Consider the following 21,840-nt stretch of genomic DNA (forward strand, 5'->3'; position numbering starts at 1 on the left):
TGCCATGGCTCCTGCTCCCAAGCCCTACTCCACCAGCTTTACAGTCTAGTAGAAGAGCAAAGCCACACCCCCACATCATCTAAACTGTCCATGAAAACATATTCCCCACTGATTCCCCAATGTACTATCTCCAAAGTGTCACAGAGGCCGGCTGATGTTCCTTCAGGAACACTGCTCTGTCTTCACGTGTGCTGAGCTGCCTTATGCCCCTGATTCTGAACCCAATACTTTGTATTCTAACTTTGACAGCTGTTTCTCTCCACATTCTGCCCTCTGCTCACCTCTGTTCTGGAATGTCTGACTCTTCCTCCTGACATTTTGTACCCAAGCTTTCCTATGTGATCGTGAGGTTCTTCTCAATCTGTCTCTTGCTTTCTTGATAAAGGCTCCCTCCTGTAGCTTTCAGCCTCACAAACTCCCCCTGCCACACTCCTCCCTATTTCTTGGGATAGCACTAGCATCCACAAAATGAAATTAACTTGAAATTGGCACAATTGCAGAGATACTTTCATTGGCCACTTTCTTTGTGTCTCTGGCAATGTCAGCTTTCTTTTAGTGGAGAATAAATCTGCGAGGATTCTGCTAAGCAGACCTGCTACAGCACATTTTTCTTGAGATGATGGTTTCCAGCGCAGCACTTGGTTTGCAAATTAGAGCACCATTTGCAAAATGCAATCCTTGCTCTACCTAAAACGCTATCAGGGTAGAGCGTGGATGGCTTTGTAGAATATTAATTTTTAGCTAAGCTTGTGCAGAGTTTGATAAAACCTTTTCCTCATGATCCATAAGCCAGATGTTTCCACTGAGAGAACCTGGCATTGTTAGTGGTGAATCTCAAATATGAGTATAACAGATACTAGCTAAGCTCTTCCCATTCTCTGTTCAGGTAAATGGGAAAGAACTGGTGAAAGGTGTCAGAGCCAACCATGGCCAAGGAGCCTCCTGAAAGCCAGGTGGGTGAAGGGGAAAGACAGTCACCTCACTCTCACTTTCCCCAGGAAGCATAGATAGGAAGAGCTTGTGGGGGCAGTGTTCGAATCCTGGTTGCTCTGTGTATCAGGAGGGGTGCTTCCTGACCCTGAATTTCAGTTTCTGCCTTTATAAAATGCTAGTGAAGAACACTCATCTGAGAGAGCTGTGTGGAAACAAAACAAAAATGTGGGTAGGCTAACCCTCGCCCAAATAACGGTGTCTACGAAAAATACTTGATCATAAGGAGGAGTGGTGAAGAAGGGCTGGGGGAAAGGGAGAAACATGGATGGCAGAGATGACTAACGAACTTGCCAAGGAAGAGACTCCTGGGCTAGACATTCAAGGGTGAGGAGCTGGAGGGGGCTGATGGCCAAGGTCAAATTACTACATCTAGGGGAAGTGGACAACTGGGTCTGCCCTAGCTCGGAATGAGTCAGAGGGAGATTTCTGGGGGACTGAGGAGAGACCTGAAGCAGCCCTCCATCCTGACAGGATGGGATCCTATCTCCCGGGGGTGGGGATCAGAGGCTTGGGTCGGGTAAGCATGTCAGGACACTAAGCAGGCCAGCTGCCACCCTGGCGGGACTCCAGTGTCTTTGCAGCACTGGTGTAGGCATCAAATATTGGAACTAAAACCCCACTACAGGCACTGGGTTCTCGCGGCCAGGACCTGACCAGGAAGGGGTTGAGGGGATCCATTCTGACTGGACAGCAAAGCCAGCTCCAAACACCTAATAAATAGCCTCTGTGTTCAGAACAGGCTGAGTGCGCAGCAGGGTGGTTCTGAGGAGGCTTCTGGGACATCTGAGGAGGAGACTCAGCAACGGCTCAGGGTATAACTTCATGTTGAAATTCCAGAAACCTTACTGCTTATGGTGATTTTAATTCTTCCATCTTTGAAAGCCTGGGTGGAAATATTTGACTCATCTGGACTTACTCCTACAGAAAACATGGAACCACGGAAGCTCTTAGAAGACTGGAGTCAATGGGCAAAACCACGCTTAATATGTATCAGACAGTGTTTAGAAGGAAAGACAAGGTGACCACTCAGAAGGCATATCCTGCCGTGGTAGCGGGATGGAGAAGGGACGGAAGGACACATGTGCTCAAGTGCTCAAGGAGAATTGCCAGAATTCTCCTGTAAAGGCTGGCCTGCTATACCCACCCTACTCTTCCTTGCAATGGAGAAGCCCACTGGGGTTATAAGAAGGGGTAAGGCTGAGAAGCCGGCCACGTGGGGTGGCCCAGGCAGAGCCTCGGAAGGAGGGTAGGAGAGGTCACACTGACTCACTCCATAGTTGATTTTAAAGCCACTTCCTGCTTCCCATCGGAAGGGTGAGCTTGGTCACCACTCCTGCTTCCGAGAAAGGATTTTTAATGGAGAATAAGGAGCACCAGCAGCCAGGGAGGGCTGCGAGAACAAATCGACCTTTGGTCCTCACCGTGACCTCAGGCACTTCATTAATACTTAACAGGCATGAACGTAGAGTTGGCATATGCTAGGCCCTTGACAGATACCAGCTCATTTGTTCCTCATCAGAATGATATTCCCATCTCTATTGTACAGATGACAATATGGTAGCTCAGAGAAGTTAATTCACCCAATGTCATAGGGCTACTAGGTGACAGATCTGAGCAGCTGGGACTTGAGTCGTATACTGAAGACTTGTGTGCTTTACTGTAGGAACACTGTACCTCAGTTTCCCCCCCACACACATACGTATGCACTTATCAATATTCATCTCGGTGTTCATGAAGGGTGATATTCCAAATCCATGGCTCAGTGAAGAAAAGCAAGTTACAGGCATAGCTTACTATTTACATATTTAAAAAGCAAACACCTAGGAGATAAAACTATGTGTTTCTATAGTCAACATTTGTGAGTATAAATACCTAGAAGAGTCTAGAAGAGTAGGCTGAATGAATAATTGGTTTTCTCTGGGAAAGGATCAAGGATGCAAGGGCATGGTCAAGAGTTAGTTTTCTCCATAATGTTAAAATTATTGTCATATTCAAAAAACAAACAGCAAAACAGGGTGGCAGTGAGCGCAGGTTAGAAGCAAGATTTATAGTTACATATTTTATCTTTACTGTGTTTTTCATTTTTATATTTACTAAAAGAATATATACTAAAGAAAGAGAATGTTGTTAGAAACTGTAAATCATAAATTATGGGTTCCATAGATTGACTTAGATGTTTTCCCTTGATCATGGCATGGCTTTTTGAGGTGGGGGGAGGCAGGTAGGACTAGGACAGCCATGAGAAGAAAGGCAGATGGTGGCTGCTTGGGAATAGAAACCTCTGGGCCCTCTTCCAACTCACCCACTGCTGCCATCTCTTAGGGATTTCACAGTGGAATTTTGTGTGTGCTGTGTTAGCACTCATGGCTGGCAACATGCACATCGGCCCAGTCCTCCCCAAACTGTTCTTACCTTTTTGAAGAATGCATGCAGGGCAGAGGGCTGGGTCTTTCTTATGGCTTCTTTGAACCTGTTCAGAGGATGATCATGAGTCATTCAAACCTTGTCCAAAGATCAGCTTCCTTCGAGGACAGGATGAACAGATTGCAAGCAACTACTTCATTAGGGTGATTTGAAGCATAGAGTGAAAAATTGCTTACGTGTTTGACTTAGTTGCGTTGATTCCAAACCCTCTTCTTCTTCCATATTGTCCAACATCACCAAGCCACCTCTGAAAAGTCCAGTGGGTACTTTCCGTACTGATGCTAAGTGAAGAGTCAAGCTGGTATCACTAAGAGCTCGAGGTCTGGAGTTAGACTCTGGGTGTGAATCTCAGCTCTTTCAACAGCTGCTTCTGTGAGCTGGGTGCTTTCTTTTTAAACCTACCATCGTTATTTGAAAGACGCAAACAACAGGAATTTAAACCTCAGAGCTTTAGTGAGGATGATGGACTCATTATGTAAAGCATTTCACACAGTATCTGGCACAAGGTAAAAATTCAACAAATGGGGTGCCTGGGTAGCTCAGTTGGTTAAGGTCTGACTCTTGATTCTGGCTCAGGTCATGATCTCAGAGTCAAGAGATTGAACTCCTCACTGGGCATGGAGTCTGCTTAAGATTCTCTCTCTCCCTCTTCCCTCTCTGTCTCTGAAACAAAACAAAAATGGCTCACCTAATAGTACCCATTATGGTGATGCCTGCTTTTAAAACATTTTGTCTCCATGTTTCTTAAAATTTATTTGTTTATGCTTAAAAAGGTAAGAGATATTCATCATCGGGAAAATGTAAAATAAAACAAAAACATTCAGCACAAAGGATAAAATGGAAGTCATATGTAGTCCTACTACCTGGGTTTTTATAGGTTGTTTTTTTTTTTTAACGAATGTATGTGAATGCATATACGTACACAACGAAATTAGAATCATAATGTATAGATGATTTTACACTGTTATATTGAATTGTTAATAAAAAAAAGTGGCATGGGAAACCCTAGGACAAAATACAGGTTCTACATTATTTTAATGACTGCACAGTCCATATTCATAAACTTTTAACTACTGATGTTGAAGATGAGAAATATGGCTCCTGTCTTCAAGGAGCTTATCACTGATCATTTGGGAACAGCATCCCATTGGGCATACATAACATTTACAGTCTCATAGCACTGGTGATTTAGTGTTCCAGTATTTCTCCCTTATATATTACAAAAGTGAAGAACATCTTCATACACATTCGTTCACTACCATGGGAATTCCCATCTTAAAAATTCCAGTTTCAGGCACGGAATTACCATGTGGAATGTTACCATGTGATTTGATTTAAAAATATCTTTGAATTAAGCACTCCAAGTATTCGAGGGTGTCTGTTTCCTCATACCCTTACCAATCACCTTTTCAGTCACTGCTAATTTGATAGGCAACAATGAACCTGACTTAATTTGAATTTCTTTTATTACAAAAATGTATGCATTTAAAACATACTTTTTGGCCATTAGCAATATTGGAAACATAAAGTGTTTAGTAATACAACATTTCAAAAAGTGCAATTAGGTTTAGATGAGAAGTTTGTCTTCTTCCCCTTAAGTACCCCCCAGCCCCCTGCTGCCCTCCCCCCAGGTTAGCATGTGCCTAACATTGCTAGATGAGGGGGAGGGCTTGGCTTCCCCAGCGTATAGAACAATACCTAGCACATAGCAGGCACTCAATATATATTAAATAAATGAGCAGTTTCCTGAATACCATAATAAATATTTTCCATGGATACATAAGCACCTACATGCATACTTCTTATATATTTTAATAGAAACATGAACTTACCAAACGCAATCTTCTTATGTATATTTGACATTTTTTCATATATTTAAACTTGCTTCATTTTTTAAAAAAAAATGCTGCATAATACCATCCTCCAGTTAATGGGCTCCCTACTGAAACATTAAGTTGCTCTCTGTATCTAGCTATTGTTTATGGGTCCTTTGTAGTTCTCCCTTAGGAATTATTTGTTCATATTGTTTACCAGTGTTTCTATAAACTCTGTATATGTTTTAGGAACTTTCTGTATAGTCAGGACAATAAAGCTCTGTTTATAATGTATACTATAAATATTTTCCTTATTTTCTAAGGTCTTTTAATGTTCTTTATGGCATTTTTTTACATAAGTATAAATTTTTATGAAGTTAAATCTATCTGTATTTTCATTTTTTTATTTTCTGCATACTTATGGTAGCTTTCTTACCCTTATATAAATATTAATGTTTTCCCAAACACTTTCATGTCTATATACATTTGATATTTCATTTATATGGAATTTCATTAACAATATGGTATGAGGTAGGAATCTAACTTTTTTTAGTAGTCTTTATTATCCCAGTTCCATTTATTTGAATAGTCTTCAGCCCAATTGATCCGAATACTTTCAATTACATGTTAATTAATTATAATTTCTTGGGCTTTTTTATCTTATATTCTGCTTCATTGATCATTCTATTTTTTGCCCTTCAACAATAATTTTAAATTATTTTATCTTTATGTTTTGAGATCTTCTTAATAGTATAAATTTCTTCTCATTAAATTTATATTTTTGAATATTCTCATTAGCTTTTTTCCTTCAGATCTGCATCAGAATATGATTGAATATGAATATGTGACTGGAGATAGGTTGGAATTGTAGTTCTATAAATTACAGATCTTCCTAACATACAATGAGGTTATGTTCTGATAAACTCATTTTAGGTTGCAAATATAGTAAGTCAAAGATGCCTTTAATACACTTAACCTACTGAGTAGCACAGCCTAGCTTTGCCTACCTTACATGTACTCAAATACTTACATTAGCCTACAGTTGGGCAAAATGATCTACCACAAAGCCTATTTTATAATAAAATGTTCACTATCTCCAACAATTTATTAAATACCATACTGAATCTGAAAAACAGGATGATTTTAAGTAAGATTATTTACCCTTGTGATTGTGTTTCTGCCTGGGACCTGCCCAACATGTTCCTCTCTCTCTCTCTAAAATAAATAAATAAATAAATAAATAATAAGTCTTTAAAAACATTAAATCTCGAAGTATAGTTTCTACTGAATGTGTGCTGCTTTCACACATAGTAAAAGTTGAAAAATCAGAAGTTGAACCATCATAAATCAGGGACCACCTGTAATCAGGGAGAAGTGACATTTTTATAATGTTGAACCTTCTTTCCTCAATTTGTTTAGTTACTTCATGCCCTTTGACAAAGTTTTATGACTTTGTAAAGTTTTTAATCTAGATCTTACATCTATAGTATTAAAATTATTCTTGGGTATTTATTTTTATGGCCATAATTAATTGAATCTATTTATGCCATTAAGGGTACTAAAAGGTTATTTATAACAACATTGAAAATATTTTTATATACTTAAACTAACAATCCTAATTCTCTTATTAGTTCATACAGCTTCTGATAGATATTTCTCATTATAAAATATAATCTGGGGGCATCTGGGTGGCTCAGTGGGTTAAGCATCTGCCTTTGGTTCAGGTCATGATCTCAGGGTGCTGGGATCAAGCTCTGCATTGGGCTCTCCACTTACTGGCCAGTCTGTTTCTCCCTCTCCCTCTGTAATCTCTCTCACTTTTGCTGTCTCTTAAATAAATAAAATCTTTTTAAAAAAGTATATATAACCTGTAAACGCTGCTAATTTTCTCATTTTAAATACTTGATTTCTTTTTCTTATATTGGTGCTTGCACTGCCTCAAATTTCAGCATAATGTTAAATAATAGAGGTGACAGCTGACAGTTTTGACTTCCATTCGATTTTAATGGAATGCTTTCAAGTTTCACTGTTACATTTCATACCTGCTGCTGGTTTGGCATAGGTGTTCTTTCCCATGTGAAGGGAATTCTTTAATTCAGTTTCCAACTGAAGAGGATAATGAATGTTATCAGATGCCTTTTTGGCATCCACTAAGATGAGACAGTTTCTCTTGACCTATCAATTGCATTCCAAGAATTGACTTTATTTAGTCATGGTTTACAGCTGTGTTTAATTTGTTAATATTTAATTTAGGAATTTGATTATTCATTAGAAAGGTCAGGATATAATTTGCACTACTTTTTGATGTTTTATTATTCTAGCATTGAAACATGAATTGAGAAACTGTATTTTTTTTTCCTTGTGTTTTTCTGTTTTTCAACAGCTTCAATACTGAGTCATTTTCTCCTTTCATTTATAGCCACTGCAGGCACATCATGCTCATTGCCCCGGCCAGTTCTGCCAAGACCTCCCCTCTGCTGCCAGGTCCTCTGGGTGAACCCCTATTCATCTCCTAAGACCCAACTCCACGATCAATACTTTTGGATAGCCTTGTCCGACCACTCCCATAATGTTAGCATGTGCCTTTATGCCAGCGCTAACCCTACTATAATTCACTCATCTATTAACCTATTTTCCCCGTCAGATTTTGAGCTTCTGTAAGTAGGGACAGGAATGTATGCACTTAAAAGAGAAATTTCTGAATCTCCAGTGCTTATCACAGGACCTGGCACACAGCAGGTGTTTAATAACTCCTCGTTACATGAACAAATCCATGGTACGCTTTGCTTTAAGCTTTGCCAGTGAAAAAATTTCAAAGAAGGTATGTGTATGCTTCTTTGCCTTTCTTTGACAATAAAATAGAGATAATAATCACTCACTGCCATTCTGCACACTTAGCAGAGATGCTGTGCTGGGAGAATGGATGTGAAAGGATAAAGGACAAAGTCAAAGAATTAAGCACAAAAATACACAATAGCTATCAGACTGTCTTTGATATTAATAATAGGTGATGTGCACTGAGCATTTACTATGTTCCAGGCATGGAATTATCAAATTTATTTCTCATAATAGCCCAGTGAGGTAGACATTCTTCTCTCAATTTTACATGTGAGTGAGCTGAATTTTAGAGAGCTCAAGTGACTCGTCTGAGGTCAGACAACGGGCAACATGTGCAGCCAGAACCAAAACCAAGACTTTTGGAATTCAGAGTCCACTCTCAGGAAGCTGCTTTGTATCAATCCATCAGTAAAGAGGGTATGCTCCATTTATGTGACAAAAGAGATGAATGATAAGCAAAGGGTGGAGATTCCATCAAATCTCTACTCCCCTGATGTTGTCTTAGTTTAGTGCCCAATAGAGAGAGAGAGAGAGAGAAAAAACAAAACAAAACAAAAATAACTCAGGATACTATCTACCTGTTTGCCTTTGGTATCATCTGCCTCTCTTCTGATGAATGTGGGCACCATTGAGTAAAGCTTCCTTTCTTTTTAGTTTACATTATGATGCTGCTTTATCCCAAAAAGGATACACATGGGACTGTGTGAGCGTGGATCCTCTCTCTTTCTCCTTCTATGAAGCGAACAAGACAGGTAAAAGGAGACAACTTTCCTTTAACTATTAAGTTCTTGCATTCTTGAGCTCTTGGCCCTGAGCTATAAGTGAGTGTCAGTGACATATGATCTGAAATGGGACAGATTTTAGGGTTCCCCACACCCCCCAAGGGGAGACACAGCAGAAGTGTTAAGAGTAGAGTGTGAAGAAGAGGAGTTCAGCACTTTCCTTGTGGACAGTGTCCCAGCCAGGACTGCCAAGGATTCCATCTCCAAACCCACCTGCTTGTTTCCCCCTCCAGGCTGTGACCCCAGCGTGAGTGACAGAGGTGGTGAGAGGTGTTCGGAAGATTAAAGGCCCAATTCACCAGAGGCTGTGGTCTCTCAAGAATATTTAGACGTTTTCCACTTGGCAGTCATTAATATTCTCCAGCAAAAGATGCACAGAAACCCTGTTCAAAAAGCTTCCCTCTTCAGATCTCCATACCTTGGAAGATAAAGTGAAGGCTAGGGTTTTGTTTTGAAATTAAATATTCATTGGGTTGGGTTAGAGCCATTACTGTTCTTGGGGATAAAACCGAATTTCCCCCTTTGTTTTAAAACAACTACAGTCACTTTGCTTTAGAATCAGTTACTGTCCAGAATCAGTCAGGGTAATGCTCAGTGTGATTTTTTTAATCGAATAGTCCTTACTAAGAATTGGATGCAGAAAGAACCCAAGTATTTTATAGGGGGTGCACGGGCATTTCAATGTCACAGACACCTTGCAGACAGAAGCACCAACGAACTACAGGAGGGATCTGGGAATCGGATCCTGGGCACTGTGATGGCCTCTGGGTGAGCTCTTTGGCTCTGTTCATCGATACCTTCTCCAGAACATCACTGAGTTTGTTTCCTAGGCTGTAAAATGAGGACCGCATAGTTTCTTCAATTGCATAAAGATTTAGAGATCAGAGTTAGAACAAGAGTGACACCGAGTAGGAACACAAGAGTGGCAGTGATAATTCATATTTTCACAGAAATACTGAGGACTGGTCACTAAATGGCTTAAAAGCCATTTAGATCTGCTTAGGTTTTTTTCCTCCCCCTAATCTTTCAGGCACCATTGCTCACATTTCCTTTGAATTTAAATACCTTTTAAAAGCTTTCAAATCTTTGAAGGTTGATTTCAATGAAACCTGTTTTTATTCTAGGCGTTTTTCCTACTGTCATTCTCAGTAAAACAAAAAAACAGTTACTGTCAAAACAACAAGGGTTTGCTCTCCAGCACAGAATGAAAGCAGATCTGTCTGCCTGATTTATTTTGGCATCCGCCTAGCAGTTAAATAGGACACCTCTTAATTTGTCGCTTCTTTAGGATTCATTTACACTGGAAAAGTAAATCACCAGGGCTTAGTTTCAGCTAAACTGAAACTAGTAGGACCAAAAGGTATATTCTTTATCCTTCAGACATATACCCTTTCAAAAGTGCAATTAAAAAATAAATTATGTATTTAGCCACATACTTAAGATGGTAACATCAAATGCATTTTTATTTTTACGTTAAACCGGAGGAACTTAGAAATCTAACTTATTACCAAAGATCAACTGAAGTTCTGGGAGAGAAAGTCAATACTGTTTGTGCAGAACTATTTAAATGAGTGGATATCCAACTATTCTTTACAATTAAAATCAACTATGTTGAGTAAACAGACTCAAAAGTCAAACCTCAACTACCGTTTGCTGGCTGGGGAAGTTACTCAATCTCTTTGTGTCTTTTTAAATCTCTAATTTGGGAAGATACATACCTACCCATGTTGTTTAGAAAAGTAACTGAGGCAATGGACAAAAAGCATATAGCCCCTCCCAGGCACATTATTAGTTGCTCAAAAAGTGTAAACCACTCGAGATGCCTGGGTGGCTCAGTTGGTTGAGCGGTTGCCTTCGGCTTGGATCATGATCCTGACATCCTGGGATTGGGATCGAGTCCCACATCGCGCCCCTTGCTCTGCAGGGAGCCTGCTTTTCTCTCTGCCTCTGCCTGCCTGTACTCTCAGTATCTCTCTGACAAATAAATAAATAAAATCTTAAAAAAAAAAAAAGTGTAAGCCACTCTTATTCAGAAGAGCTTGTGTAACATTTTGTAGCAATTTGATCCAGGAGTGAGCATTTTCTACTGTATGAAAGTTGCTTCTTCTATTTGCCTCAAATTTATTTTATTGAAATTTTGGCCCATCTCCTCATTTTCTCAGTGTGGCCAAAACTTCTGCTAATGCTTTTTATATAATGAGGTCACACTGAGAACATGTGTCTATGCAATCATGAACATAACCATTCCTAGACAGGGGTGTTTTTTTTGGCAACTCAGTGATCTAATTGCAATCTGTAATCTGCATAATTATTGGAAAGACAAACTAATTTAGTTATAAAATTAAATAAAAATCTCACACATACACAATCACACATACATGTGTAAATATACATATATACACATATACACATTTACCCTTTGTTCTTCAATACACATAAGAGTCAAGGTCCAGGGTAAAACTATATTTTTTTGGGGGGGTCTTATGTTGTCTCATTTTTTTTTTTTTTTTGATGTGGAGTATGTGTGGGAATATGAAAGAAGATATAGGCTTCCTTCTTTGGGTCCCTTAAAGCAGAAGACCTTGCATTGAATGAAGGCACACTCTGAGGGTGAAGATTAACCTTGGTGTTCAAACCAACAGTTTAGCAGGTGTTTTTTAGAGGAAGACACAACTCACAGATCTAGTCCTGGGGTCTTTCTCAATTTTGGAAGACTGGTGCTACCTGGAAGTCCAAACAACACAACGATACAGGGTGTGACTTCTGACCACATTCTCCTCATTCTTCACTGTAATTCTTCTCCAAGCATTCCAAGTGTCTGAAGTCAATGGAAGATGAGCTGATCTAACTACTCCATGAAGCTTTCTCTTTCTGGCCCAGTGCCAGGAAGACTGAGGTCTTTGCCCGGTCAGATGGAAGCTTACAGAGAAGCAATTTCATCTTCCAAATCCTTTGCCAAAGTATCCAGTGGAAACTCGTGGAATAAAACCAGGCTAAGCTGTTGTTCTCAAACATGTTTATTTGTTAACAGTTATACATGGCGTGTTACAGAAATTAATGGAAAATTTCTAAAAATTTCACTGTTGTTGAATGTATTGTACATAAAGTTAAAAATAATGTGTCCATATATGTTAACAAACTGTCATCTGAGGTAAAGTTAAAGTAGGTCTAGAAATGTACTGCAAACAGTCATTTTCTCTTTCTCATCTTTATTAAAAAAATATGTGTCAGAACGCAGAAATTGAAATGAACCAAACCCACAGAGTAAACATTATTTTTTTTTTTTTTTAAAGAAGGTGCCCGGTACATGACATGATGGGGTTTCAGTAGACACTGGGATGAGTACGGATCATAAAGGAAGTCTTGTGGTATGGGGAGATCAAAGAGCTACGGGTCATGGGGACAGAATGACAGGTGGCGTTTCCCTGGTTTCAAAATTTAAAGTGACAAATTTAGTGCTAGTGAAGGATGAGGAATTAACAGTTGCACACACAGATTTTTCTATCGATCTAACCAGAACTGGGCAGACTCCCCATGGCCTTTTGGTACTGGCTCCTCGGCTCTTACTTGGGAATTCCACTGTACTCTTGGGATAGGATATGGTGATTCTGAGCTCACCCAACAGCGCTCGTTAAAACTCAGAATTCTGCCAATGATCACAAGGATGGCAGTTAAAAAATCTCAAGTTTATTTCCCTCACTTTCATGCATCACACCGGCATCTTTGTTAAGTCCAGAATCAGTTTACACGTCCAGTCGCATTCAGTGAGTGATGACAAGTCCACTGGGCTGTCACTTTCTGCTGGGAAATTAACTCCAGACGGTGTACCCGAAACAGCAACATCAGTCAGCATTCACTCGGAACGTGTCACGAGCCACCCAAAGAATCGGTATAATGGTGTGATGCTGCAAGACAAACTCCAGACAGCCACCGTGAGGGAGAAGAGATAGCACCACTTGGTCAGAATCAGAACCATGGACAGCAGAGGAGCGGAAGCCATTTCCCTCAGGGGAACAGCCTATCCTACCCAATCCCCAGCAAACAGAATCGAACCAGTTTCAGGACGACTCTCATGGTCATCACACCTCTCCCATTGTCCCCTTCCTGTGAAAGGATGAGTTAATTATAAAATGGATGCACATTCCTGGAGAAATCACGTGGACCAACAGGTGATAGTTACAGTGGGGGATAAACGGCCCTTCTTACTTTTCTGGTTCCTTGGACCTTCCACGTTAAGATGACATTGACATAGATTCTTAAGGACATTTGGTCAGTCGACCTAACTGGAAAAAAAAAAAAAAATCGCGTTCCAGTGACCTGATGGTGTACAATTTGGGGCTCGAGCAGTAATGATTACCTTGATTTCGATTTTCTCTTTGTCAACAAGTATACCTTCTTTCCAATCACTTTACTTTCTATTGGTAGGAAGAGCCACAGTAGACAGGCCTATTTAAGTCAATCAGATCAGTGTCAAAAGAATGCTACTTTCCCACTTTGAAAACGAAGTAGTAACAGGTAACCCCAAATCCAGTTAGTCAGACGGTCCTCTAACGCTTTCTCCTTAGTGTTAAACCACTAAATTCGACATACTGGAACTGCATAGGAACATCAGGAAAACACACGTGACCTGTAGAACAATTCTCTGTAGGGCAAAAATATATAGATTCTTTATGAAAATTATGTGCTAAACATACAAACTGAACACTGCACTTTTTGTCTCATAAGTGTAAAAAAAAGGAAGCTTAAACTCTTCTGTTTCACATACAAACAGTCCAGCGATCTCTATTGGGGGGGGGTGGATGGGAGTGAAGATGTGGGAGGGAGTTTCAGAATCTGAAGGCCAGGCCTTCAGAATGTGAACATTTTCTTGTTTTCCGCCGACAGCGGGTACTCCTGTGGAAAGGCTGGAGTCGACGGTGGGGTCACGTGCTCCCTTCCTGTTCACTAGCTGCTGATAGGCCACATGCTCCTGCCAGCTGTCCCTGAACTCCAGCTTCCTCCCATATGCTCCACAATAACATCTGGAGAGGGAGCCCCATCCATCAACTTTGTCACATCCTGCACTCAATCTGCTACCTTCTCTACAGTGTAATGGCATTATTAAAAAGCATTTTCATTAACATTTATATTTACAAAAAAAAAACTGGCAATTTTTTTTTCATTAGAACTCCTTAAAGCCATTTCCCTTAAATATTTAAAGAGTTTAATGGTAAGGTTTTTTTTTTTCTTTCAAGTTATAAAATAAAAATCCCATTTGAATTTTCTGATGTACAAAAAGAGATAGAGATGAACCATTGTGATCCTGGAATCAGTTTGTTATTCTGAATATTCATTTCACCATTGTTCCACTAGAAGGTCAGTTTTAAGATCCAAAACCACATTACCAGGATTGTACCAGAATTATTTGGCAAATGACTTTTCTTTGAAAATGGCACGTGAAGAAGACACTTGTCTGCATAGCATCACAGCAGCAAGATATCGGAAAAATAAAAAATATCATTTTATGGTACTTAGAGTTTAGAGCTTCTGAGAAAATCAGATGCGTTTTCCATCCTTCTCATCAATGGGATCCAATGTCCTTTCCTACTCACAGAATGAAGGTTCCAACAGAAAGCTGTCTCTCTTCGCCAGGATGCGGAATAGCTAAAGGGTTGTTTTGGCAACATTCTTGATCATAAATAACCACTTATTTGTCTTGTGATTTTCAAGTAAATTCATCTCATATGAGGCTTTTCTTTTCCAGTTAGATTTCCTCACCATAACTAAAAAAAAGTCAAAAGCAATACAAAAATTTTTACACCCATTAATTTTTCAAACATGACAAAGGAGAGGGGGATAAATGGCAGACCAGGCCCTGTGATGAAAAGACATCGTCATATGTCAAAAGGCATATGGATGAGGAGACTGTAGTCACGGAGGACCTCTTGCTTTTGTCTAAAAGAAGTCAGTGCCAACCCCGTTGTCACTCTCTGAGGCCTGTCACTCCACACTTGATGTCTTTACAGTGGTCAACAGGTCAAGAAATAAAAAGAGAATTATGATTTTGCATACTGGGTCATCTTAAACCCACACTAAAAGAGCTCAGAATATTTGTCGGGTAAGCATGATTTGCTTGATTTGTGATTGAATGTTGGGTATAATTTTTTTATACTTTTCTGATTTTTTTTTCGTGCTGCCATAGTTATCTGCCATTGGTTGCCAAAAACTCTTAGTTCCCTCTTCCAAATGAGTCCCATTGGGCAATCATGAATTTCGTCGTGAGATGAGGTGAGGTGGAAGAATACAAGAGAGCCTGTCGCGATGCTGATGTCCATGCCAGTCTTGAAGCACCGGCCGTGAGCTCACCTCGATGCTACTTCTTAGGTCTGTTGATCCGCGCATAGAGAGGCTCCAGCTCCTGGGGACAGAGGGACAAAATGAGACCCACTCTTTTCCAGATAGGATTTTCTGAGACAGCGAAGGAAGGAGGGTTTGGGATAAGAACAGAAAGATGACAGTTTATGATGGATGACCTTAGGTAATTTTCAGATTATTTGATCATGATGCATGTCGTTCTGGCAACTTGTTTTAATCATCAAGAATAACTACTCACCCAGTTTTGCTTTGGTTTTCAAACTGAGACTGGTTTCCCAGTGAGGGAAAAAAGCATGGTATACCCGAGAGAACTGGGCAAGCAGTGTGGGTAGGATACTTGGCCTTTCTAGGCCTCAGTTTTCCCAACCATTAAATGGGAAAATATTGTTCTTCCTATGGGGTTCTTGGGAGAATTAGAGATAATATATGTAAAACATCTAGCACAGTGCTTGGCGGTAAGAGGTCTTCAGAAAATGGTAACAATCATCCTGAGTCAAGTGCACATTTCTCCAACATAGCTTTATGAATGTCTACTTGAAACCGCAGAAATTCGATTTCAAACGGCTCTTTGGTTTCCACAAGCAGTGAGGACGGGGCACACTCTGGAGTGAGAGAAACAGCAATTAGGATGTTAGCTCTTAGTTAAGAGCTTCCTGGACTGGTTTCCAACCAATCTCCCACTTCAGGGTTGGCCCATCATTTGCTTGTACCTGTGGAACTGGCTGTCCTGAGACAGACACCAGGACTTTCACCAGTACAGAATAAAGCAAACCCTCAGTCCAAAGGGAGATGGGAAATGGTGTTCAGCCCTGCTGGAATTACTTCAGACTTCTTCATGTTGAAATGGCCCAAGATGTGCTGTCCAAGCAGATCAGATCAGGACTCTGGTCTTAAGCATACATAGGCCCTTCTTTCAAACCGACATGTTGCTGTAACTCTTGGATATTTGTGCCAGAATTAAATGGACACGGTGACGTCTTCATTCTGTCATGCTTCTCTATTGGCCTGCGTCTTGCCATGTGAGTATAGATCCTTTCTATTTGCCTATTTTCTTGAATCATCAGATTGAACTGAGATTCTGGGAGCCCTGACCATGTATCTGGCACCATGCTAGCTATCTTCAAGTACATTGTCTTTTTAACTCATCACAGCAGCCATAGCAAACAGATGCTTTATCTCCTTTGCAAATGGGAAATCACATACAGAGAAGTTAAGTAATTTTTTCACGGTCCTACAGCTCGTGAGTTTGGGACATGAGATCTGAAAGTGGGGCCCAGTGCTTTTTCTAGTCTATTATGACAACTGTCACATAAAAGGAAAGACCGATCATCGGGTCTGTAGTGTTGCAGAGTGCTTGGAGTTCACAAAGCACCCTCGTGTCTTATTTTATCTGCCTAATGGTCCTGGGAGTGGCTTTTATTCTATCTGTCTCATTTTGCAGATAACAACTGAAGATCTGAGAAGGGGTGTGATCGCAAGGTCATCTGCTGCACTTCATGCATTTAATAGATCATACTGCTTGCTTTTACTATAAAGTAGGAATGGACTAGGAGATAATTTTGTCCAGATCCATCCTTTTACAGATGAAGAATGTAAAGCCTAGAGAAAGGAGTTTTTGTTTCTCTAGAGCCAAAGGTTACTTAGAAACCATGTCATGGATAGAATCCAAGACTCCTGCCATCCAATCCAAGATGACCTCTCCTGGACCACATCATGACAATTCTTCCAGGGAAAAGCATCTTCCTATCCTTTGAGGCCCCTTATTCTGTAACAGAACAGACTACCCAGAACACTGATTTGTTCCTCCAAGCTTTCCACCCGTGACACTTCATACTACTCTTGAGAATGTAAAAAGTATGTGTAATCCTTCACCCAAATGCCAGATGACAGAAAATATGGAAGCCCATTATTCCATATCCCACCTCTGCGTTACTGCTTGGCAGGCCCTTCTGCTTGTCCACATATGTTGCCCTAGTATAATAGGTGCTCAATGAAGGCTGGTTGGATTCACGAATGACTATGATAGTTTCTACTTTCTTCACTGTTCTGATCACTTTGTCCTAAATACACTGCAGTTTGCCTTTTTTCTCTCAAAATCTAATCTAGCAAAATCTATAGCAAGTTATTATACACTTGACCCCTGCCAATGCCTTGAAATGTTTCAAATCCCTGTTTCAAGGCCAATGCCCACCGTGATACTGTGTATTTGTGTTCTGCAGGTGGGGCTGGGTGGAGCCAAGGTAGAGTAGTGATGTCAAGTACAAGTTCAGGGGAATAGAAATGTGGTCTGCCTGCACCAGGCTAGAGGATGTGTCTTTATCTTTCTTGGGTAGAACTGCTCAGCCCACTCTTCTTTTTGGATACCCTAAGAAGTCAGGCTGTCTTGATCTCACCCTACAGTTTGCTCTCTTCTAATTCTGGAAACTAATTTATTCAACTGAGAATGACACCTAAAAACAGAAGAAGACAGCAGGCTCAGACAGGGTAATTAATGCCACACTGCATTAACTTTCTGCAGCTGAGATAAATATTCACACATCTCCTGCTTGCCGGAATTCAGCTTCAAATACCCATCACAATAGCAGTAAGGACTGTAGTCAACTCTCAATTATCCCCACTAATGAAGGGGAGCAGTGGTGTGGAAAACCCCAAGCAGCAGATAATCCCAAAGTCTGACACCGTGATGCATTATATGTTTTGGCAATAGCTTTACCTTCCCTGTTACAGAATCTTAGACTGTCAGAGCTGGAGGGGAGTAAGAAATCATTGGATCCAGAAATTTCTGACCAGGCTTCTGGCAAGGTCATGATGGGGTCTTCAGGCTATTTTCAATATTCCAAAAGCCTAAATGGAATCATACATTAACACAGCACCCTGTTGATATTTTTCGCTTTCTTCTGGCAGCTTTGACCACATCTCTGGCCTCCTTCAAATCCTTCAGAGGCTCACCATCACCCAAAGGGTAAAGTCAAATCTCCTTAGCTGGGCACATGAGTCCCATTCATCTTATCATCCATTAGAGCTAATAAATGCCCCTTCTAGAGCGTGAATCAAAGCTCAACCTTCAGTCACCTAAATCATGTTTTTTTTTTTTTTCCTTCTTTTTTTCTTCAATGTCTTTATGCCTCTGGCAGAATGATCTTTTTGAAATGGATTTGGTCATGCCATTCTCCTTCTCAAAAACAACCATCCTGACTCCTTATTACCCCAAGGAAAATGCAACCCCCTTGGGATGGTACACAACAGGGATACTTTCCAACATGGCCAGCATCATCGGCTTCCTTTCTCTCTCCTATGCCCCACCTTCCGGTCACCTCACATGACAGGAATGTCCTGGCTCTGAGACTCTGTTCAGGCAGTTCCTTATGCCTTGGGGGACTCCCTTTGTACTGCAACGGGAGTTCAACTTTCAGACCCAGCTCCTATATAAAGGCTTCCTGGACTCTGCAGGTGATGTGGGCCACTGTGTTCTCACTCAGAACTGGGGCATGGTGGAGCTCACTGTGTGGAACGTACTTGAAGATCAGAGGATGCAGTGCAGACAGAGGTCTATACAGGGCAGTGAAGGAGTCTAGGACTGAGGGACTCTGTGTAGGTTACTTAACTCCTCTAAGTTCCAGATTCTTCCCTAGTAAAATGAGGCTATCCTCTCTTTCAGAGCTGTGGTAAGGATTGAAGAAGAAAAAATATATCTATTATCTAGCCCAGAGCCTTCTACAGAAAGGTGAGTTCCTTTTTGCCTGGGTATATGTTTTTCTTGTTTAAATTTTAATAGTTTTTAAAAAATTATTTTTATTAACATATAACGTATTATGAACCCCAGGGGTACAGGTCTGTGAATCCTCAGGCTTACACACTTCACAGCACTCGCCATAGCACATACCCTCCCCAATGTCCATAATGGGTATGTGGTTTTATCCTTCCTTTGCAGAAGACGGTTTCAGGCCTGACGATCCCCTAAAGGTGGCTTCTCTTTCACAGCACCTAAGAGCTCCTGCCCCTGGGCTCCGTTAGGAAGTGTAATAATGGCGCTGGGGTACCCAGGGACATGGTGCAGAAAGAATGTGGAGTTAATCTAAACAAACTGGTTGTACCGCTCTGTGGATAAGAGACTTCCACATGTTTGCAGATTATTTCCAGTATGAATTATGGTCTCATGTGCAGGAGCCGTGTAAAATCACAGAATTAGGGTAATAAAAGCTTCTATTTACAGAAGAACTGGCAGTCTGTCAGGTCATTTTTATCTCACATACAAGATCTCACTTGGGTGTCACATGGAGACTATACACTGGATATTCCTATCTCTACTTAGAGCAAAGAAGCAGGCCTCTTCCAAGCTTGGGGACTTGCCCAAGGTCACTCAGCCTGCACAGTGCAGAGCTGGATGTAACCGGGTTTTTTTTTTTTTTTCTTTTTTAGCTTTCTTTTTTATTGTAGTATAATATATACAGCATAGCATTTGCCATTTTAATCACTTTTAAGTGTCCAATCCAGTGCCATTAATTATGTTTGCAATGTTGGACAACACTTTCATCACCCCAGACTGTATTCATTAAGCAGTATCTTCCCATTCCCCCACAGCCCCAACCCCCGGGAAACTCTGATTTACCTTCCATTTCTATGACTTTTCCTATTCTCATTTTAAAATCGGTTTCATTGAGATATGATTTGCATACACCACAACGTTCTCATTTTAAGTGTACAGTTTGATGAGTTTTGACAAGCATATACACCGTGTGGCCCTCTTCACCACACTCAAGCTACAGAACTTCCAGAACCTTCCCTGTGTCCTTCTGAGTCAACCTCTCACTCTGGCACCAGCAACCGCTGATCTGGTTTTGACCACTACAGATTAGATTTGTCCTTTCCTAGAGTTTCAGGGAAACGTATCCAGGTGTCCTTAAGCCCACTGTCCTCTCCACTACCATGTGCTCCCTCTTGTAGAACATCAGAGCAAGAAGGGCCCTCAGCCTGACCCTTCTTCCCTGCAGGAAGAAAGTGAGGCCCCAGACTTAAAAGCTGTTTTTCTTAAAGTTGCATCAGAAACGGGGTCGTGGGGGGGAGCAGCAGCCCAGGGTAGGGTCTCCCACTTCTGTGCTTCCTCACTTCCCCCATCCAGGTGGCCCACCTTTTTGAGTTGATGGGCGGAAGCAAATAGTTTCCCATCCCACCTTATAATGAGTCCCCCTTTTAAAGGCACTTAAATTAAGCTTAGTCCTCTGCAGCCCTTTCAATTTTATTATGTGTGTTTTGGGAAACCTGGGCCACAGCTATCAAAGATATGTCCCATGAAAAAATGTTTAGCGGAGAGAAGCCATGGCATGCTGAGAAAGGGGGTCTCCGATGTGAGAGCAAAGGGTGCCATGCAACCTGCTTGCTGAGCGAGCCCGTCTAAGCTTGGGGGGCAGAGCAACATCTAGCCAAGCCAGGGTTCCAGCTGGAGCCACACAGGAGCCAAAGCTCGAGTCCCTCAGCAACACCCTGCCCAGGCAACCATGAGCCCCAACACCGGGGCCCAGTTCTGTGGGGTTTTACATGTCCTGTCCTCACAAACATAAAAGCCAGTGGTACAGCCAGAGAGCTGACATGAGGCTGAAATAAAGAACTTAAAGTTTTACCTGAAGACATGAAGACAGTCATCAAAAACACGGGGGTCTCAGAGCCGGGAAGAGCCCATCAATCCTAACTTCCTGCATGAACTTAGGCAAAAATTTTCTCTGGGCCTCAGTTTCTTAATCCGTAAAATGGGGCTTGTAATATCTACCTCGAGGGATTGTGACAAGTAATAAATGAGCTCAAATGACATAAACGATTTTAACAAGTGCTGGGAGTCTTTGGATAAAAATGAAAAGCAAAAACCCACAACACTCTCTGATCACTTTTGGCCTGAAGGTCGGCCTTTCAGGATAGGAAAGTCTTTCAAACACAGGATGGATTTAAGTGCCAAGTGCACCTGCTTCCTGACCTCTCGCGGTGCTGAAACCCACTTGGTGAATCCAGAGAAGCAGAATCTGAGTCCCAGGGCAGGAGGGGGGTGTCCTGCATATGTTCTGATCAATTCTGCATTTCTCCAACAATGACGGACACTGATTACTTGCTTTGAACACATGCATCATCTTTCTTGACCCTGTCACACAGCAGATGAGACACTGAGGTTGCCGACACCAGTTCTCTGCTGTAAGCAAGGGTGCTGTCCAAAGTAAACTCCTGGTCATCAGGAGTGGGCCCTCGGTCTCAGGCCAATAATGCCTAGGAACCCTAATCAAGTCAGCATATTGAACGGTCCTCTGTCCTGTCCTTTGTTGGAATAAGGAAAGCTGGGGGGAGGGGTGCTGCAGAAGATCTTGTTTACGGATTGGGTCTTTCATGCTCTGAGCCGGTGACCCAGGCAGGTTAGGAGGCCCGAGAATATCAGCCAGGAGGGCATATGGGAATTGCTTTACAGAAGAGAAGACCAAAGGTTGGAAATGAAGCCATCTGCCTCAAGTCACAGAGCTGTTAAGTCGAAGCGAAACTGCTAAAACCCCCGTATTCTGCTCTGGATGAGAGCTCTTGAGTTATTTAATCTGGGCGTAGATTCAAATCCTAGCCCCATTATGAGTGAATCTTATGATTTCAGCAAGCCATTAACCTCT

At 41.3% G+C, this 21,840-nt stretch overlaps 1 protein-coding gene across 6 annotated transcripts in view; it reads right to left on the bottom strand.

The window, feature by feature from the left end:
- Positions 1-15,020: 15,020 nt before the first annotated feature.
- DAB1 (DAB adaptor protein 1) overlaps positions 15,021-21,840 on the bottom strand; it is a 784,414-nt gene continuing 777,594 nt past the window's right edge. For all 6 annotated transcript variants that reach the window (XM_032839738.1, XM_032839737.1, XM_032839734.1 and 3 more), the window contains one exon: positions 15,021-15,248. Coding sequence is in view for 1 of the 6 variants with exons in the window: in XM_032839737.1 (XP_032695628.1) it covers positions 15,204-15,248 (45 nt within the window). In the remaining 5 variants the exon portion in view is untranslated. The remainder of the gene's footprint in view (positions 15,249-21,840) is intronic.

Source organism: Lontra canadensis, unplaced genomic scaffold (assembly GCF_010015895.1).
Source record: "Lontra canadensis isolate GAN:19392208 unplaced genomic scaffold, GSC_riverotter_1.0 scaffold109, whole genome shotgun sequence".
Lineage (NCBI taxonomy): Eukaryota > Metazoa > Chordata > Mammalia > Carnivora > Mustelidae > Lontra > Lontra canadensis.